Consider the following 16,215-nt stretch of genomic DNA (forward strand, 5'->3'; position numbering starts at 1 on the left):
ATAAGTACGCTGGTTTCAAAGCATTTTGGATGGTTTTCCTCATCATGAGCCTATATGTAAGTGCTGCTTTCACAACTGTCACATCTGTTATGGCGGTCCTTATTAACTTGAGAACAATTACAAATTTAATATTACATGTTCTTAGGAGTACCAACCCATCTACATGTTGTGGATATTATTATTTCTGTATTGTTCATTTTAATTCAGAGTTTTCAAAGTGTGTTACTAATTCATTATAAAAAAAATCGATACATTTTCATATAAACGTTTTTATTCTTATAACCAATTTGCAGATGATTTTAATTTGGTCACTAATTAGCCAATAAATACTGGCATCTGATACATCGGTGCATCCCAATTTGTGTTCTAACCTTGGTGGGTTGGATGTTCACTCCTGATATTAAGCATCTCAGTAGTCACTTCCCTGTGAATGATGTGCTTGATTTGTCTTTTCTGCAGTAATGCCATTGGTCCTTTGGTGGCCCTGTGGATGATCTACGAACAGGGTGGGGTGATGATGGATGCAGCCACACCAGTCTGGCTGCTGTTCTATGGTGGAGTGGGTATCTGCACTGGATTATGGGTTTGGGGACGACGTGTCATTCAGACAATGGGCAAAGACCTCACTCCTATCACTCCCTCCAGGTGAGATCAGCATGTGGGCAGAACGCATGACTCATCTGTGCTTGAGGAATGTAACGTGTCCTGCTGTTGCATGCAGATGTGCTGATCAATCTAACAGCGTTACAAGATAGGTAGATAGACAAATAGTTACATACGTACTCAATGGATCTCGTGTGTGGGAAATTGGGGTGCATTAGCAGCCAGACAATCTACACTATACAGTACATTAATTGTACCACAAAAAAATTAAACATTAAACAGAATACATAATTTACACAATATACACCATACAGATATATATTAGTGGTCAACCTATATGGTTTTTCAACAGCTGATATTGGTTTCAATATTTAGAAAACACCTGATATAATGCAAATATAAACATAATGCAATGACAATTAGCCATGGAAAAAATTGCTTAAATTAACTTTGCACATTTATTTAATATTTTACATAATATTTACTCAAGTTCACGCAAAAGTTTTTAAAAGCTGTCTGTACACTTTACACAACTTATTCTACAGGCTTTACACAATATGCACAGTATGAACCTATTGCGCAGTGAATATTGTGAAATAAGTTAATGAAGTCATTTTGAAATAACAGCTAAATTCTTTATAGGTGAATGACCTCCTATGGTAAACCCATGTCCAAAACATACTATCTTTCCATGTTTTATTTCATAAACACAAAAGCCATCTCTCTGGTCTTTAGCATGTGGGAGAATAGCATAGTTAAAGGTTCAGACCTTGGTCATTTAATGTACAAGTTAAAAAAAATCAGAGTACTGAGAAATGGAGCATGTGGTTTTGCCTACAGGGTCACAAAAGTTTATGTGCTATTGAAATCTTGCCTAGATTAGTTCTGGATTGAATCAGCTTTTCTCCTCTCCTCTCTCTTTTTTTTATTTGGCACCACAAATTGGGTTAAATATCACAGCAAAATGACCGTCATTTAAACTTTTAAGACACTTTAGGATAAAGGCAACCAGCAACTATTTTGTACCCTCCACCCAGAACTGCCTGGGTATGCTAAATTTAGCAAGACACTTGTGTGCATGGCCTTTTTTAACATTACGTTCTCTTAGTAACAAGATAAACCATTAAAAACAATTGAGCATGAGTTTATAGTTAGAACAGAAGCTTTCCATTTGCCTTTTAAACAGATGTCTTGTAATAACATTGCTCTATGAAAGCAAAAATTAATTATTTTAGGTACCATATATTGCCTTTTTAGAGTATTGATTAGTAGTGGTTTCCAAGGCATGCATCACTATTACTATTGCTCATACTTAGTATAAATCATGTATAAAAGATGCTGTACGTGCCATTTACGTACGTGTTTTAGCCATTCTCGAACTTCAATGAAACTGAACTGTTAAATTAGACAGGCCCCCACTTTCCAAAATACTGCCCTTCAAAGACAGCATTGAGACCAAACCGTAGAGCAGTTAATCTTCTCACGGTTGTCAAACACAACAGTTGCAAAATAACGCACCTTGGCTGACAACTGTTATGAATCTGATTATGACATTAAACTTGAACAGCTTGTTCTGCTTCAACTTCTACACTATAAGAATGTGATTTACTGGCAGAAAGCACATCAAAGTCTTCTAATTGGCTGATAAAAAAATGTGTTGGTGGCCATAAAAAAATATCCACAGGACCTATACATTTCGGTGTGTAATTCGTCCCCTAACGTTTATGTTACAGACATGCATGATACATAAAATCATCAGATTATAAAATAGGTTTATAATCCCATAGACCAACACTGAGGGAGGGACCGAGCCATATTTAAGAACCGGAATATTATAGAGACATGGGAGTGAGCTGGATTTTCACTTGGGCCTGTAAGTAACTATTTAGCAACCAACCATAATACCCTAGCAACTGCATAGCAACATGCTAACATCCACCCAGAACACCTAAGCAACCGCATAGCAACACCCTGACAATCGCCCACACCCTAGCATTGTGCACCACTTGCGTGTTCTTTAGAAAATGTGAAACTCTTAATATAGTGTTGTTGTCGTTGTTTTTTAGGAAAAAAGTATTCACAAAAGTTATGGAGAATATAAAAAGCCCATTTGTAAACTGTAAAATTTGTTTTCGATCTGTCTTTTTTATGTGTAAATATGCAGTTCGTCCAAATGTGCATGTAACAGACATTGGTTTACCAGAGACGGGCACTCCAAAATCCAGCATGTTCTGACTAGCCTTTCCAATCTAAAGCAGCATAGAGCTGGGGATCAGGTGGTCATGTTCACAGCCCCCTGCCCCCACATAGTACACAAAAATAACAATTGCCATGACCTCAGCATCTGACAGGCTTTGATGTCTGTTGACAGGAATTCATTTTTTGTTGTTGTTTTTTTTTAACCCAAGGATAATTTAGAGAAATCGTGAACTTCATGTATTTGTCTAATTTCAAAAATGCTGTTTAGTAGGGGTGTAACAATTTACTCATCTCACACTTTGGTTTGGTTCACCATTCTTTAAACAAAGCCTGAATCAAGAAAAGTTAAGATTGAAAGTTTGTTTTTATTATTCACTTACTTTGAAGACAAGCAAAACAGTTAATTTCTTTTAAAATGTAGCTAAAAGTACTGTTCTTTAAAGCACTAAATGATCCATCTGGGATGTGCTAAAAATCAGCCCAGAACAGGGCAATGGTGACACTAAATGGAAATATTAGCTAATAATTCTGATTGCAGAAAATACATAATTATGTTAGATACAAATACTGCTTACACACTGTCACTGATGACATACATTTAAGATATTTTAAATTGAAATGGTATTTTTCTAAAAAATTATTTTGTCTCTGATTACATTTAAGTATTATTTTCAAAAACGCAGATTCAATAGAAGTTCATGCTTATTCAGTTAAATAATAAACATTTACTGAATCAAATCAGACATGATGTGTGACATCATGATTATATTCCCCCATAGCATTATTATACATAATATTCAGCATTATATATTGTAAATGAAAATGGCACTCTCATTAAACCTCTGTAAACTTCAATTTTCTCTTATGCAGTCAGGGCAGATTATTCTGGCGCTTCAAACGGACATTCGATCCCTCTCACGCTGCTGGTTTCGCTTTCAGTTTTCAGTTTTAGTCGAATACATTGAACTACACCTGTGTGCATTGTATATTAGAGCTCCTTGTGAGCAATAAAGCGATTTACATTTGTATCCTCTGTAGGTGTAGAATGTTGCACATATTGGATAGAATAGGCAAAAAAAAAACTTCCCATCAATGTGCATCGTTACATATTTGAACCGCCACACTGCTTACACTCCCAATGTTTAGTGTTGACACATCTGATAGATTTGTATATGAATCGTTCCTCTTTGCATGTTTATGCACTGTGTACCTTCCCCACATAAGATTCACACAGTCCCCCAACAGTAAGCTTAATCGGAATAAAATAAAATAAATTACCTTTTAGGAAAGGTTTGGGACATCCCCAGAGGCAAAAATAATTTTTATTAAATGTGCAAAACATTTTCTTTTAGGGGCAGGGTTAGTCTAAAGTAGTTATAATTTGCTTATCATAATATAAGTCAATGGTATGGCCTCATTTAGGCTCTGTTTACATCTGGTATTAACATCTGTCTCAGGTGATCCAATTACAAGTTTTTCAGTTGAGGCAACTTCACTTTTACACCAATTATTTATATTATATATATACACATACCTGACCATGTTAGGGTGCTGTCACACTAGAACTTTGGAACGCACCTGGGTTCGAATGACGTCAATGTTCGGTTAGTTTGGATAATGTGATAGCTGATTTCCAAACTCCGTTGCGTACCTGTAAACTACACCCGAGCCCGCTTGAAAAGGTGGTCTGGAGAACAGCTCATGTCAACTCAAGTATGGTTCACTGCTGATATTAACACAATCATACCAAATCGTGGAATTGATTCATGCAATTTTTTCACTAGGTGTGGTTTTGTTTAGTTTTTACAAATTTGCGATTGTTATTACAGTGCCATTTTCAGAATGAAAACCCTGTGCGGGAACCCTGTACATGTGTCTCAAATGTATCTCCTGCGACCACTAATCCCTGATTACGTGACTACAAACATCGCTTACTACATCTCTTAGTGTATCACTGCATGATGATAAAGCACAGAAAATATATATTTTTAAAAAGTATTCAAAAGTCGCCACACTTTTGCTCTCAAATAAACTTACATTTTAATCTCATGACAAACATTTCAAGTGAAAAGCTCAGTATTAAATGAACTACTGAAGAAGTTCTGTGAAGTGTGTACATATGTAGGGCTTTTCCAAATTCAGACCGGACAGGTATTTTCTTTTAAAGCCGCACATAACTGGGAAATTTTAACGCCCTTGTTTTAGTGCAATGGATAGTGAAATGAGCCCAATTTTTGCCCATATTTAGCACTGTCCACTTGTGATCAGATCACCCCAAACAGTTATTAATACCACAGAATTGATCAGAATCAGAAATTCAGCACAGCCATAATCCGCCACTGTTTCCACCTACATGCATGCACACGTTTCTACTGCGACTACCTTCTCAATTCCTCAAGTACAGACACACACATGTAATATAGGCAAAAATGTACAAAAAAACCTGTTAATCCTGTTTTCCTGTCAATGAATCATCTTGATCTCCTCATGGACTTTTTGCATGTTCAAACATTGCCTCCTCCAGACCTGCATGCTGTGGCCTCTCTCGACGGCATGCATTGTCATAACTGGTTTAACTGCAGGTGTATAAATTTGTTTTGTTGCCCTCCGCAGTGGATTCACTATTGAACTGGCCTCAGCGCTCACTGTTGTTTTGGCGTCCAATATTGGACTTCCAGTCAGTACCACACACTGCAAGGTAAAGACTGGGTCTGACACCAGCTGGCTCCCTTTAGGTTACTGTGTGCACACCACTGGAGAGAGGAGGGAGTTGTCTGTTTTCATAGGGACTGAGGGGTGCTATCTTTCACCTTTTAGCATATGAAAGAATTGCTCTTAACATAATGACATGAATATAGAGTAGTGGTTAACTGATATGATGTGGATATTGATATCTAGAGAGCTGATAAACATAATACAATTTAACAACAGCAAATTAGATTTACACAAAAATAAAAGTGAAACAAACACTCATTTTATGCCAAACTTGAAAAGAAAAAAACTTAAAAACAGAAAGTGTTGATCCATTGACTAATCTATTGGTAGATTTATAAAATGATACAAGGGAATATTAACAGTTCTGTTAATCTGCCATGCAAACTGTTATCGGCCAATGTCGATAATCGCAAAATGGCCAAATATCGTCAGATTAATCGGCCTGGCCCAATATATATCACGATATAGTCATGTTTATAGTTTATTATAAACATATCACAAATTAGTGTTTTAAAATGACTTTTCCCAAATGGTTATAAAATAAATGGAAAATAAAATGCTCATATAAAATGTAGAGCAACATTTGACACTTTCCACAAATATGGTACAATTTGTTGTCTTATATCTTTTTTTTTTTTTTACAATAAATCATGCTCTTCAGAGTGAGAAATATTACATAAAGTATTATCTAACATTAAATGATTTCATGAAAAGTAGCTATTTAAACACATCAAATTTCTGTATCCTCCTTAAAATTGTGATTTTGCTCCTCCTGTATCCAACAATTAAAATCATACAACACTGTCATACTTGTGACATATATTTAATTAATATTCAATTCACTGTTGAAACCTATTTTAATTACCAAAAATAATATCATACATGAAATAAGAAATAATCTCTGTTTGTTGTGTTGACTTTGTTCGTCCAGCTCAACCATTCGACTCTCTTATCAAAGTTATTGTAAAAAATGGATTAAACAAACATATATTTGATTTATTGGAAATATAAGTTCATCAGTAACTAAAAACAAACAATTGATTCCTAACTAGAAAGCCCCTACTAAAAAATATCTTAATTTTGGCTAAATCTTCAACCCTGTTACTTGCCACCCTGTTAATTTTTTTAATTGTGTTTTTAATTGAATGTTTATAGTTTATTATAAACATATCACAAATTAGTGTTTTAAAATGACTTTTCCCAAATGGTTATAAAATAAATGGAAAATAAAATGCTCATATAAAATGTAGTTTGAGCTACAAAGGTAGACAAATAACATTTCCCGAAGTTTAGCTGACATTTTGTTTAAATTTATAAAGTTTCAGGTCTATTTTGTACCCTATTTGTGAGAATTGTCGGGGAGGCACTCTGATCTCAGCCATCCACTAACTGAAGTCATTGTCTTATTGATGTCAGTGACCGTTATTAATCAACATTATTGCACACTGATGTCAAAGCTAGGACAATGAAACCTCTCTTTGAGGTCAACTCAGCCCTTTAAACCCTGTAAAAATGAAGACAAGTTTCCCTCCTCTTCTCTAAGACTTGAAAGATCGCAGTCTTCTCTTCACAGATATGTGTTTCAAGTGGTGCTTCACTACATCATCTCTTTGTCCCCCTCCTCATCTCTCTCTCATGGCATGTTGCACTGTATTTGTCCATGTTTGCCCGGGTCACTGGTGTCTTGCTGCATGCTGTGTCTCATGTTTATCTGTTGTGTTTGTGTCTTGTCATTTGTCGTCTTTTTTACAGTGGATTTTGCATTGAAGTAATGAGTGCTCTAAGTGTGCTTATTGCCTCAAATGTGGGCATTCCTATAAGCTCCACCCACTGCAAGGTATTGGTATTGTAATGAAGCATTTGGTAGTGCTAAGCTCCACCCCCATGGCTTCACTAGAATAATCACAGTACAACCAATCAGCTCACCTCTGCAAAAATGTGACTCCATGATTGCAGCTTTGATTCATTTGAATTTGATTCATTCTTTTTTCAAGTGATTCACTTTAACTAAAATGCTAAAGGACATGCGTTTACTGAAGCAAAGTCTGTATATTTTTGGAAGGTACTGCATAGTACATACATTGTACAGGGTTTCCACAGGCCTGGAAAAGTAAATAAAATACAAAAAATTCTAGTTATTCTTAGGTCTAAATTGTTTAATTGGCTAGAAATTGCTCTTTGTATGCGCAGTATCTTTAAAATGATTAAAAAATAATCCTTATTCAGTAGTCACAGATGACTTGAAATGTTCTGGTCAAAAAGTGTGGGAACCCTGATTGTAGTCCAAATGCTGAACATGTTTTAACCACACCATGTAACTTGCAGTGATGCTATTTAAAAGTAGTTCATTTCTCTTCATTTCCATAGGTCAACAGCTTTGTTAATTTTTGTTAAATGGTTTGCATTAACATTTGATATGTGCAAATGTTAAATGATATTAATTTAGTCCATTAATCTTTCCAAAAGTCACAAAATCAATACAAAAGCCTAATTAATTTTTGTGGCCACAAATCTTTCTTCAGTGTATTCTCTATTCTCCTGGTAGTGCTTTGTAATTGATTTGTAGGGGTTTCAGGATGCTCTTGAGTACAAAGCCAATCAAGGGAATTAAAGCATGTCTGATACCTCATTCCACTCCACAACCTCTATTCTGTTTTATAAGTGCTTTTATTATATACTTACAGTATGTCATCAATATACATTTCTGATGCTTTAAAGTCTAGATTGAGGCTGAGAGGAGAGAGAATGAGGTTCAGTCTGGACATTTATGCATCATGCTTTTGTGCTGATAACATCCAAAATATGAATACCAATATGTGATTGAGAAGCAGTTCATGTCCAGATCAGCATTATCCAGATGTGTCACATACAGTGCCACTAAAAAACACTTAAGTGACACTTTAAAATGTCTGAATGTTGTTGCATTAGATACAAAATATCAAACCAAGTGGCATCTGCAAACAAATGATGCCAGACCTTTTCTCAAAAGTGAACTAACTTCACATTTCTTTGCCATTTTCAGTTACTTTTAACCTACTGGTGCTAAGATCATTTAGAGTGGATGTATGAAGTCAGTTCCCACCTGGTCCTAGCATAGTATCCACAGGTGTTCTCAAAATGTGACAACCGGAAAGTGTTCATCTTTTAAATACATTTTGATCAATATACAGTAGGCTATTTATTGCTTAATTATTTTAAACAAACGTCATCTAGTGATGTGCATTAAAGTGCATTTGTCCCATATTCCTTTCAAATAAATGCCACTTGGTTTGAAATTTCGTTACACAATGCCAAGACCTTTAAACAGTTTTAAGCGTGGCTTAAGTGTCCAAATACATTTGGGGCTGTGTATTGCATTATTCTGAAAGTAGAACAAAGATATTACAGCAGTGGAGGAATTGCATATCCATCATGTTTCTGTTGATCTCATTCTCATTAGTTCTATCTTCTGTACTGAGCAAATGATACTACTAAATTCATATAAAGGTCATCATGATTCTATCCTGGAACACATGCATTGGGCATGTGGCTTATAGGTCAACCATCTTACCTAAAGTCAAAAAGTGTAAATCAAAGGGTTTCAATCTTGATGAAAATCAAGGGAGACTTTAAAGGTACAAAGTCTTTAATAGAGCTATTCTCTTCTCTGTTGTTGACTATGGGTTGACGTTTGCTCCAAATTTAGCCCCCCTGTGATGAAGTCTTTGGTTACACTGACCATATAAGAAGAGCCAGATCACTCTTGTATCTAGCACAACACCTGTCACCAGAACCCCTGAGTCACACAGCATGTATGGAAATGTTACTCCTCCCACTGCCCTGTGTTATGCAGGACATGACATGATTTTGCCTTTCAGGCACAAGAGGATAATGACTAATGCAGGGGAGTATAATGGCTCTGTTAAAATTACTGGACACTGGGTCTTAAAGCTGAAGTATGTAATTTCTGCAACACTAGCGCCACCGAATGAAATTGAAATAAAACAAATTTTCAAAACGACTTATACGCTCCTCGTCTACTGTTGTCCAAACCCCAACTCACGGCATTGGTTAAGTAACATTGATGGGGCGGGTCGTTTAAAACAAACACAGGAATTTTTATTGTGCCACAGAGACACGGTAATCTATGAATGGCTTAATTATAGTTGTCTCTGCATATTAAGCAGGGATAGGAGAATGTTTTTTAACACTGAAAAAGTTGCATATTTCAGCTTTGATTCTAAATGCTTAAGTATGTAGACATACTGTAACTTTGCAGAAAGTGACAACAAACCCAACAAAGTAGGCTTTCCTTCTATTTACTGATTTCAGACCTTGTGGTACTCTTGTGTTCTAATTATTATCCAGGAATTTGCACAACTAATCAAATCCATGTATTTTGTTATTCTAAGGGAAAGAACAGATATTATGACTATGTTCAGAATGGAATACTATCATACTGCACACGGTGCACAGTATGCACTATATATTACCTACTATTTTTATTTGTATAATTTTTTTGTAGTTGCAATTTTGCAAATTAACTTTTGGCAGTCGGATAAAGTAATGGAGCAAGATGTTAAACGTTTCCACTATCGGGCCATATGAGGGCATACCAGGGCCAGTTGCGTTCCCACTGTCACTTCCTGGGCTTCGTCATGCCTCCTCTGGGCTTTTTTCGTGGCCAATGGCCTTTAACCCACCGATTACCCTTGGGTCAAAGAAGGCCAACTGGGGATTAAGGCGGGGTCAGTATCAAAGGCGGAGTTTCACTGAGTCTGATCACAGGTTTCATGCACCAAAATACTACTTTTCCAATTTTTCATATCATAACGGAGAATGGAGAATCATCAGTACTGGTCAGTAAACGAAATCAGAGCTCTTCTGAATGTTTGGGCTAATTAAAATCTACAACGTCAGATCAACGGTGTCTGCCGAACAAAAAAACGTGATGAAGTGTATTGTCGCCGAACTTGCCAAGTTTTGTATCCAGCGCACAAAAGTACTAGTTCAGAAAAACAAGTGCAAATCCATGTTTATTTTGAGGGGTAGCTAGTCTTCTCCAAAGTCTGATACCTCAGCTTGAGTTTCCCTCTTGCTTGTGAAATGACGGGGTGTGTGACTTTGGCACCAGGGTGGCCCTAAATTTTTGTCTCTTGGCTCGAGGTCTGATTCTATTGGCCCCGACTAAACAGGTGAGAGCCCTGTCTCACAATGGCCCGATGGTGGAAAAGTGTCTATTGTGAAGGATATAACTTACATTCATCACACTTAAAGTAAGGTCAGTTGAGCGCACTGCATTGTGTGATATAGTACAAATGGTACTATTAATGGGGTAATGGTAGGAAACTATTCTGAACATAGCTTAATTGTTTAAAGGTCTTTATTAGCATTTACATTGCCACTTTAACATATGGAATAAAGAAATACAGTCCTACAAAACATCTTTGCCCAAGAGCACCACAGGATATTTGAAAATGAACACTATAGTTATCAAATCCATATTGTTATACTGTTTTAATAAACGATGGCTCCAAAAAGTATTTGGACCCTTAGAATTATATGAATGTCTTTGCATTATATATAAAAAAATACCAAACCATATGGCATTTTTTTAAAAAGAAATTTAGCACAAACTCTTTCACAAAAATAAGTTAAGTTTCAAATGTTAAAATAATACCTATTGTTCATAATGAAGATACAATGTGGTATTTGGTCACCTTGATACCTGTTGGTAATTAAAAGTATTTCCAAAAAATTGTCATGAAAAAAGAAGTTAGTTCTGAGAAAAGCTCATCAGTAGCATTTACATTTGTTTGCAGATGCCACTTGGTTCAAAATGATTTGTCTAGTTCATTCGTGTCAATGAATTATCCAAAAGTGTCCAAATACTTTATGGGGCCAATCGTATTGTGCTGCTGCTGCTGCTGCTGATTTGCCCTTTTCCATGGGTGCAGGTGGGCTCAGTGGTGGCAGTGGGCTGGATCCGCTCCAAGAAGGCTGTAGACTGGCGGCTCTTCCGGAACATCTTCCTGGCCTGGTTCGTCACTGTCCCTGTAGCAGGCCTCTTCAGCGCCGCTGTTATGGCCCTGTTTGTCTACGGCATACTGCCTTACGTTTGAGATGAAGAATGGGGAATACAGGGGGGTATAGGATGGTAATGAAGAAAAAAAAAAAATATCAAGATATAAGGGGACAGCCAGAGGGAGAGGGAGTGTCTTCAAATGCTGCCTGGAAAAGCATCCAGAATCCTTTTACTTAAATATCCTTAATCTTGTCAAAAGTATTTATTTCCGTTTCATTTTTCTTTTGTTTTGTTGAAATGTTACCATAAACATTAAGATCTTTTGCGCTCAGTGATATGAAGTGGTACATTTCAAAGTTCCATAAATGGTTCTCATTTATCTGTGGTCCTACAAGTACAGTTTGCACATGTTTAAGAGAGTAAGCAGATGGAGAACTGGATGGAAGTGCACATACAAGTACACACATCAATTATATTAAAGCATACTTGCCCATCTCGCACAAAGAATGGGATTAGAGAATCCGTTTGAAGGCACAATTTATATTGGCACAAAGTAGTTATCAACTACTTTTTGGATCGATAAATGTTTAAACCACTATTTGTTTCCAAATATGCTGCACCTTGACTCCCATTCACAAAAAGGTCAAACTGTAAATGTCAAAAGTAAAACTGTAAATAATTTGTTCGCAATGACACTGAAAACATCCTGCTGTTATGTTAAGTACGTTAGCACTGCGTCGCTAAAATCAGCTCAGCTGGTAACATACCTCAGCCGACCCTCTATTCCACATAAAGACAAGCTAATTAACTAAACTGAACTGTGCTATCTCATGATACATAAAATATTATACGATTTCTGTAGCGGGTAATGTGTAAGAATTCCCTATTCTTTTATTATCATATTTATTTTTTAGATATGCTACATTCAAACCTTTTTAAAACAACAGGTGTGAAGAAAGACAAAATCATATTTTGAATTATGTATGCTACTATAATTTCTACTGTGTATATATATATAGTCAACTTATATTATTTTTTTTTTTCTTATTTCAAGGTTTTATATTTTTACAATTAAGGCGATTTTTGACCAGTTTTGGTAGTTGCGGGAAATATATGCTCTACCAAGCATATAATAATGATCAAAGATTCAAAAATGTTTTCACTATGACAAGACACTACATCCATAATCATATCAAGGTATATCATGTATGGTTATTTAAAAAAAAAAAGAAGAAAAAAAAGGCCATTTTCAAAAATATCTTTTCATGCTTCCATTTGTTTATCCTGAAAAATCAGTGAGTAAATTAGGATTTGAATCTTTGACAACTTTTTATGAGGGGAAATGGGAGCAGATTTTTATCCTAAATGGCACTGTATCCTAAATAAGTAATATCTGAAGTATTTAATTTTGAGTCCTCTTGCAGTAATTGAATTTTTATTCAAACATATCCATAGATGATTTAGACCCATTTAATTTTTTTCTCTTTTTGTAAAATTAATAGCCAAAGATTCTGATGATCTTCAAGTTTAATTGCAATATTCTTTGACAGTGCTCACTAATTACATTATGTAACAGAATATGCCAGTCTCTTCAGTCCAGTCATAGACGTAAGTAGAGCTCTATGGATGATGCCAATAATAATTACTTTATGTGCCAGAACAGCCAAAATCCCCAAATGGGCACACATAAAAACACATAAACATAGACTAACCAACTTCACCCACATTCCCATACATGATCTCTGGAGAGGCAGTGTTGGAAGCCCAATGATGGGCCTGGATTTTGGTGAATCCCATATCAGAATCCAGCTACTTGGCTCAGCTTCACTGATAAAGCCGAGGCATATCAGAAAAAAATATCAGAATATCAGGTCAATATATGATTCATTGGCACAAATGTGCTATATAGTTAGAGGTAAACATGTAAGGATGATAATTTCTGGTCAAATATAAAGAAGCAAAAAAAGTGTAATGGCTTTAGTTTAAAATATGGCCAGGCTCACATAAATGATATTACTACTAGGAGTGGTTTGACAGATACCTAAATTTACCAGATTTGGAAACTGTATACAAATGTGTGGCTTTGAACCAATGCAAAGTGTTGCTGTTTCTTTTTTGTGTGTTCCTGTTTTTATTTTTTATCAAGAACAAATCTATGCTTAAATGACCATTTGCCTTGTAATGTTGTGCTTTACTGTTTGTTGGATACAGTAACTTCAGTACTGTGGTGTTTACATAGTAATCATATTGTAGAATAACTCATTGCAGTTGCCTAAAAATGCCAATCAAAGACTAACTATTAATCACAAATTAAATATGAAATAACCAGGTATAGGTGTTTCATGTCATTTTGTGTTACGGCAGTGTAAATCATCATGATCCTGTGTTACCTTACACTGCTACATGTTGTACGCAACTTTACATGGTGGATATGATTAAAATAATAATAAAAATAATAGATATATAAATTTCATTAAACTATATTTTTCTACATATATGAGTTCTAACTGGGTTGACTTCTCGAATTGAGAGTGAACTGGGCTTCAAACAGTCCTGAGCAAAGAATATGCTGTAAAAGTAATTATTACAAGAATGCTCAGTGCTAAATACCACCAACCATTTTCTTGAGGATGATGATTTTATCGTAAAAAAAAAAAAAAAAAAAAAGGACATCACGTAAGAACAGTTCAGCAGGGGTTGATTCCATATATCCTTTATTTCTTGCCCAGGGATGTCTCTCCCTTGTGTCAGAGAGAGAGAGTGGTTGTGAGTTGTTCAATTTCAACAACCTTTCATGATTATTTTTGAAAAGTAAGGATAAATAACTTTGTAATTTAGTTTCCCTGAAATGCAATATTGAGCTGTGGTCAATCAGACATGCACCAGCAATGGCCAATTTTTGACAGATAGGGGCACAGCAAGACTCAATAAAGGTTATTACTAACCAGCATCTAATGTTTCGCATCAAGCTGGCAATTATAATCTGCCTTCCTGCTATGACTTTGTTTGTTTTATGGCAGTGCATCACTACGTATATAGCGAAATCCTTCACATAGACAGTATGACATTGGGCTGCAGTAGTTTGGCCGCAGGGTTAGTATTGAGCTAAACGTATAGAAAGAATGGCTAATTGACCGCTAATGTGCTCATATATATATATATATATATATATATATATATATATATATATATATATATATATATATATATACACACACATATATGTATATGTGTGTGTGGGGGAAAAAAAAAGTGGATTCTGTGGCATGTTATGTCTGTTTTTGACAGACATGTGAGGAAGAAGATGGTTCGACAAATCCAAATTGAATAAAACACATCCCTATGTAAGATTTGGAAACCTGAAAGCATCCATTATAGCTTGTTGTGTTGATAAGAGGTTTCATAACTGTTCTTGGCAACCTTGTTACATTCTTCCGTATTGTACTAATATAAATTCTGAGATGTTCTTATCTGCACTCGAAAATAGAATGTAGCCCAATCCTTTGCTGGCCTGCTGATTGCCTGCTCTGTGTTGTCTCTATTGCCATGATGTGAACGCTATGCTGTTATCTGTCTGGTACCATCTTTAAAGACAGGGCTTTAGACCTAACAAACCCCCTTTATCTGCATATGTATTGTATTGCTGTTTTCTCTGTTTGGAACTTCTTTTTTTAAAGTTGTCTGCATTAAATTATGGGAATTAAAATTACAAAGAATAACAACCTGCCTATCTCCTGTTTACATTTTTGATTGTTGTTTTAAAGGAGTACTTAGTCATTTTTAGTTTGTTTTGCTGGCTTCAGCAATGGTTTCACATTTTATACTTGCACCTATCTGCATAAATGCAACTTTATTAAGTTAGTCAAACTCAATATTTAATTTAATAAATTTTCTTATGTTGGTCCAACTTATTTGATTTATCATTAGGATATGCCAGGTGAGCAAGGGTAAGTTCAGTGAAACTGTTGCACTGTCAAGTTGATAACAATTGCTTCTGGAACTAAACAGCACTCAAATCAAACATCACTTGAAAGTGAAAGTCCATCCTCAGCATAAGCACAAGCGCCAATCTTCACCACAATGGTAACCCCCAAAACTCCAGTCTAACAGACACTCTTTTAAAATGCCAATATAATATAACAACATTAACAAATCACCTCCTATTCTCATTTTGTTCAAAAATACATTAAATAGCACAATTTTAAAATGTGTTCACTCAATCCAGTTCCTTGCAACACATGCTGGGAAATGGAAATCCCCTGCTCAGTTTCATCAATGCTACAAGTATTTATGTAGTCCCAACTCAAATGGATTAAATAAACTTAATTTTAACAAATTAAACACAATAAAAAGAAAGTTGTGACAGTGTGAAAATGATGTTGCTTTTAATTAAAGGGATAGTTCACCCAAAAAGAGTAATTGTTTACTCATCCCTGTGTTGTTATAACCCTATATGACTTTTTCTTAACACAAATGGAGAAAATGTTGTGTTCAATGATGTCATACAATGGCAGGATATGGTGACTACAACTTCAAGATTATAAAGAACACACAAGTATAATTCAGAAGTCTAAGAAATTATTCCATGAATCTCATGAATGTTATGAAAGCATACAATAAGGTTTGGTGAGAAACAATCTAAAATCGAATGTATAAATTAGTGAAAATGTTGACTGACTGTTGATCTTCTGTGT

At 35.5% G+C, this 16,215-nt stretch overlaps 1 protein-coding gene across 7 annotated transcripts in view; it reads left to right on the forward strand.

Moving 5' to 3' along the window:
- Positions 1–15,342, forward strand: part of slc20a2 (solute carrier family 20 member 2) — a 60,045-nt gene extending 44,703 nt beyond the window's left edge. For 5 of the 7 annotated variants that reach the window (XM_052094194.1, XM_052094192.1, XM_052094195.1 and 2 more), the window contains 3 exons: positions 460–645; positions 5,416–5,500; positions 11,454–15,340. In XM_052094194.1, the coding sequence (XP_051950154.1) occupies positions 460–645; positions 5,416–5,500; positions 11,454–11,618 (436 nt within the window). In that variant the 3' untranslated portion in view covers positions 11,619–15,340. Of the gene's footprint in view, positions 1–459; positions 646–5,415; positions 5,501–7,269; positions 7,355–11,453 lie in introns of all 7 variants that reach the window. The other 2 variants (XM_052094193.1, XM_052094199.1) reach the window with 2 other exon arrangements.
- The last annotated feature ends 873 nt before the right edge of the window (positions 15,343–16,215 follow it).

This window comes from Xyrauchen texanus, chromosome 27 (assembly GCF_025860055.1).
Source record: "Xyrauchen texanus isolate HMW12.3.18 chromosome 27, RBS_HiC_50CHRs, whole genome shotgun sequence".
NCBI classification, from domain to species: Eukaryota; Metazoa; Chordata; class Actinopteri; order Cypriniformes; family Catostomidae; genus Xyrauchen; species Xyrauchen texanus.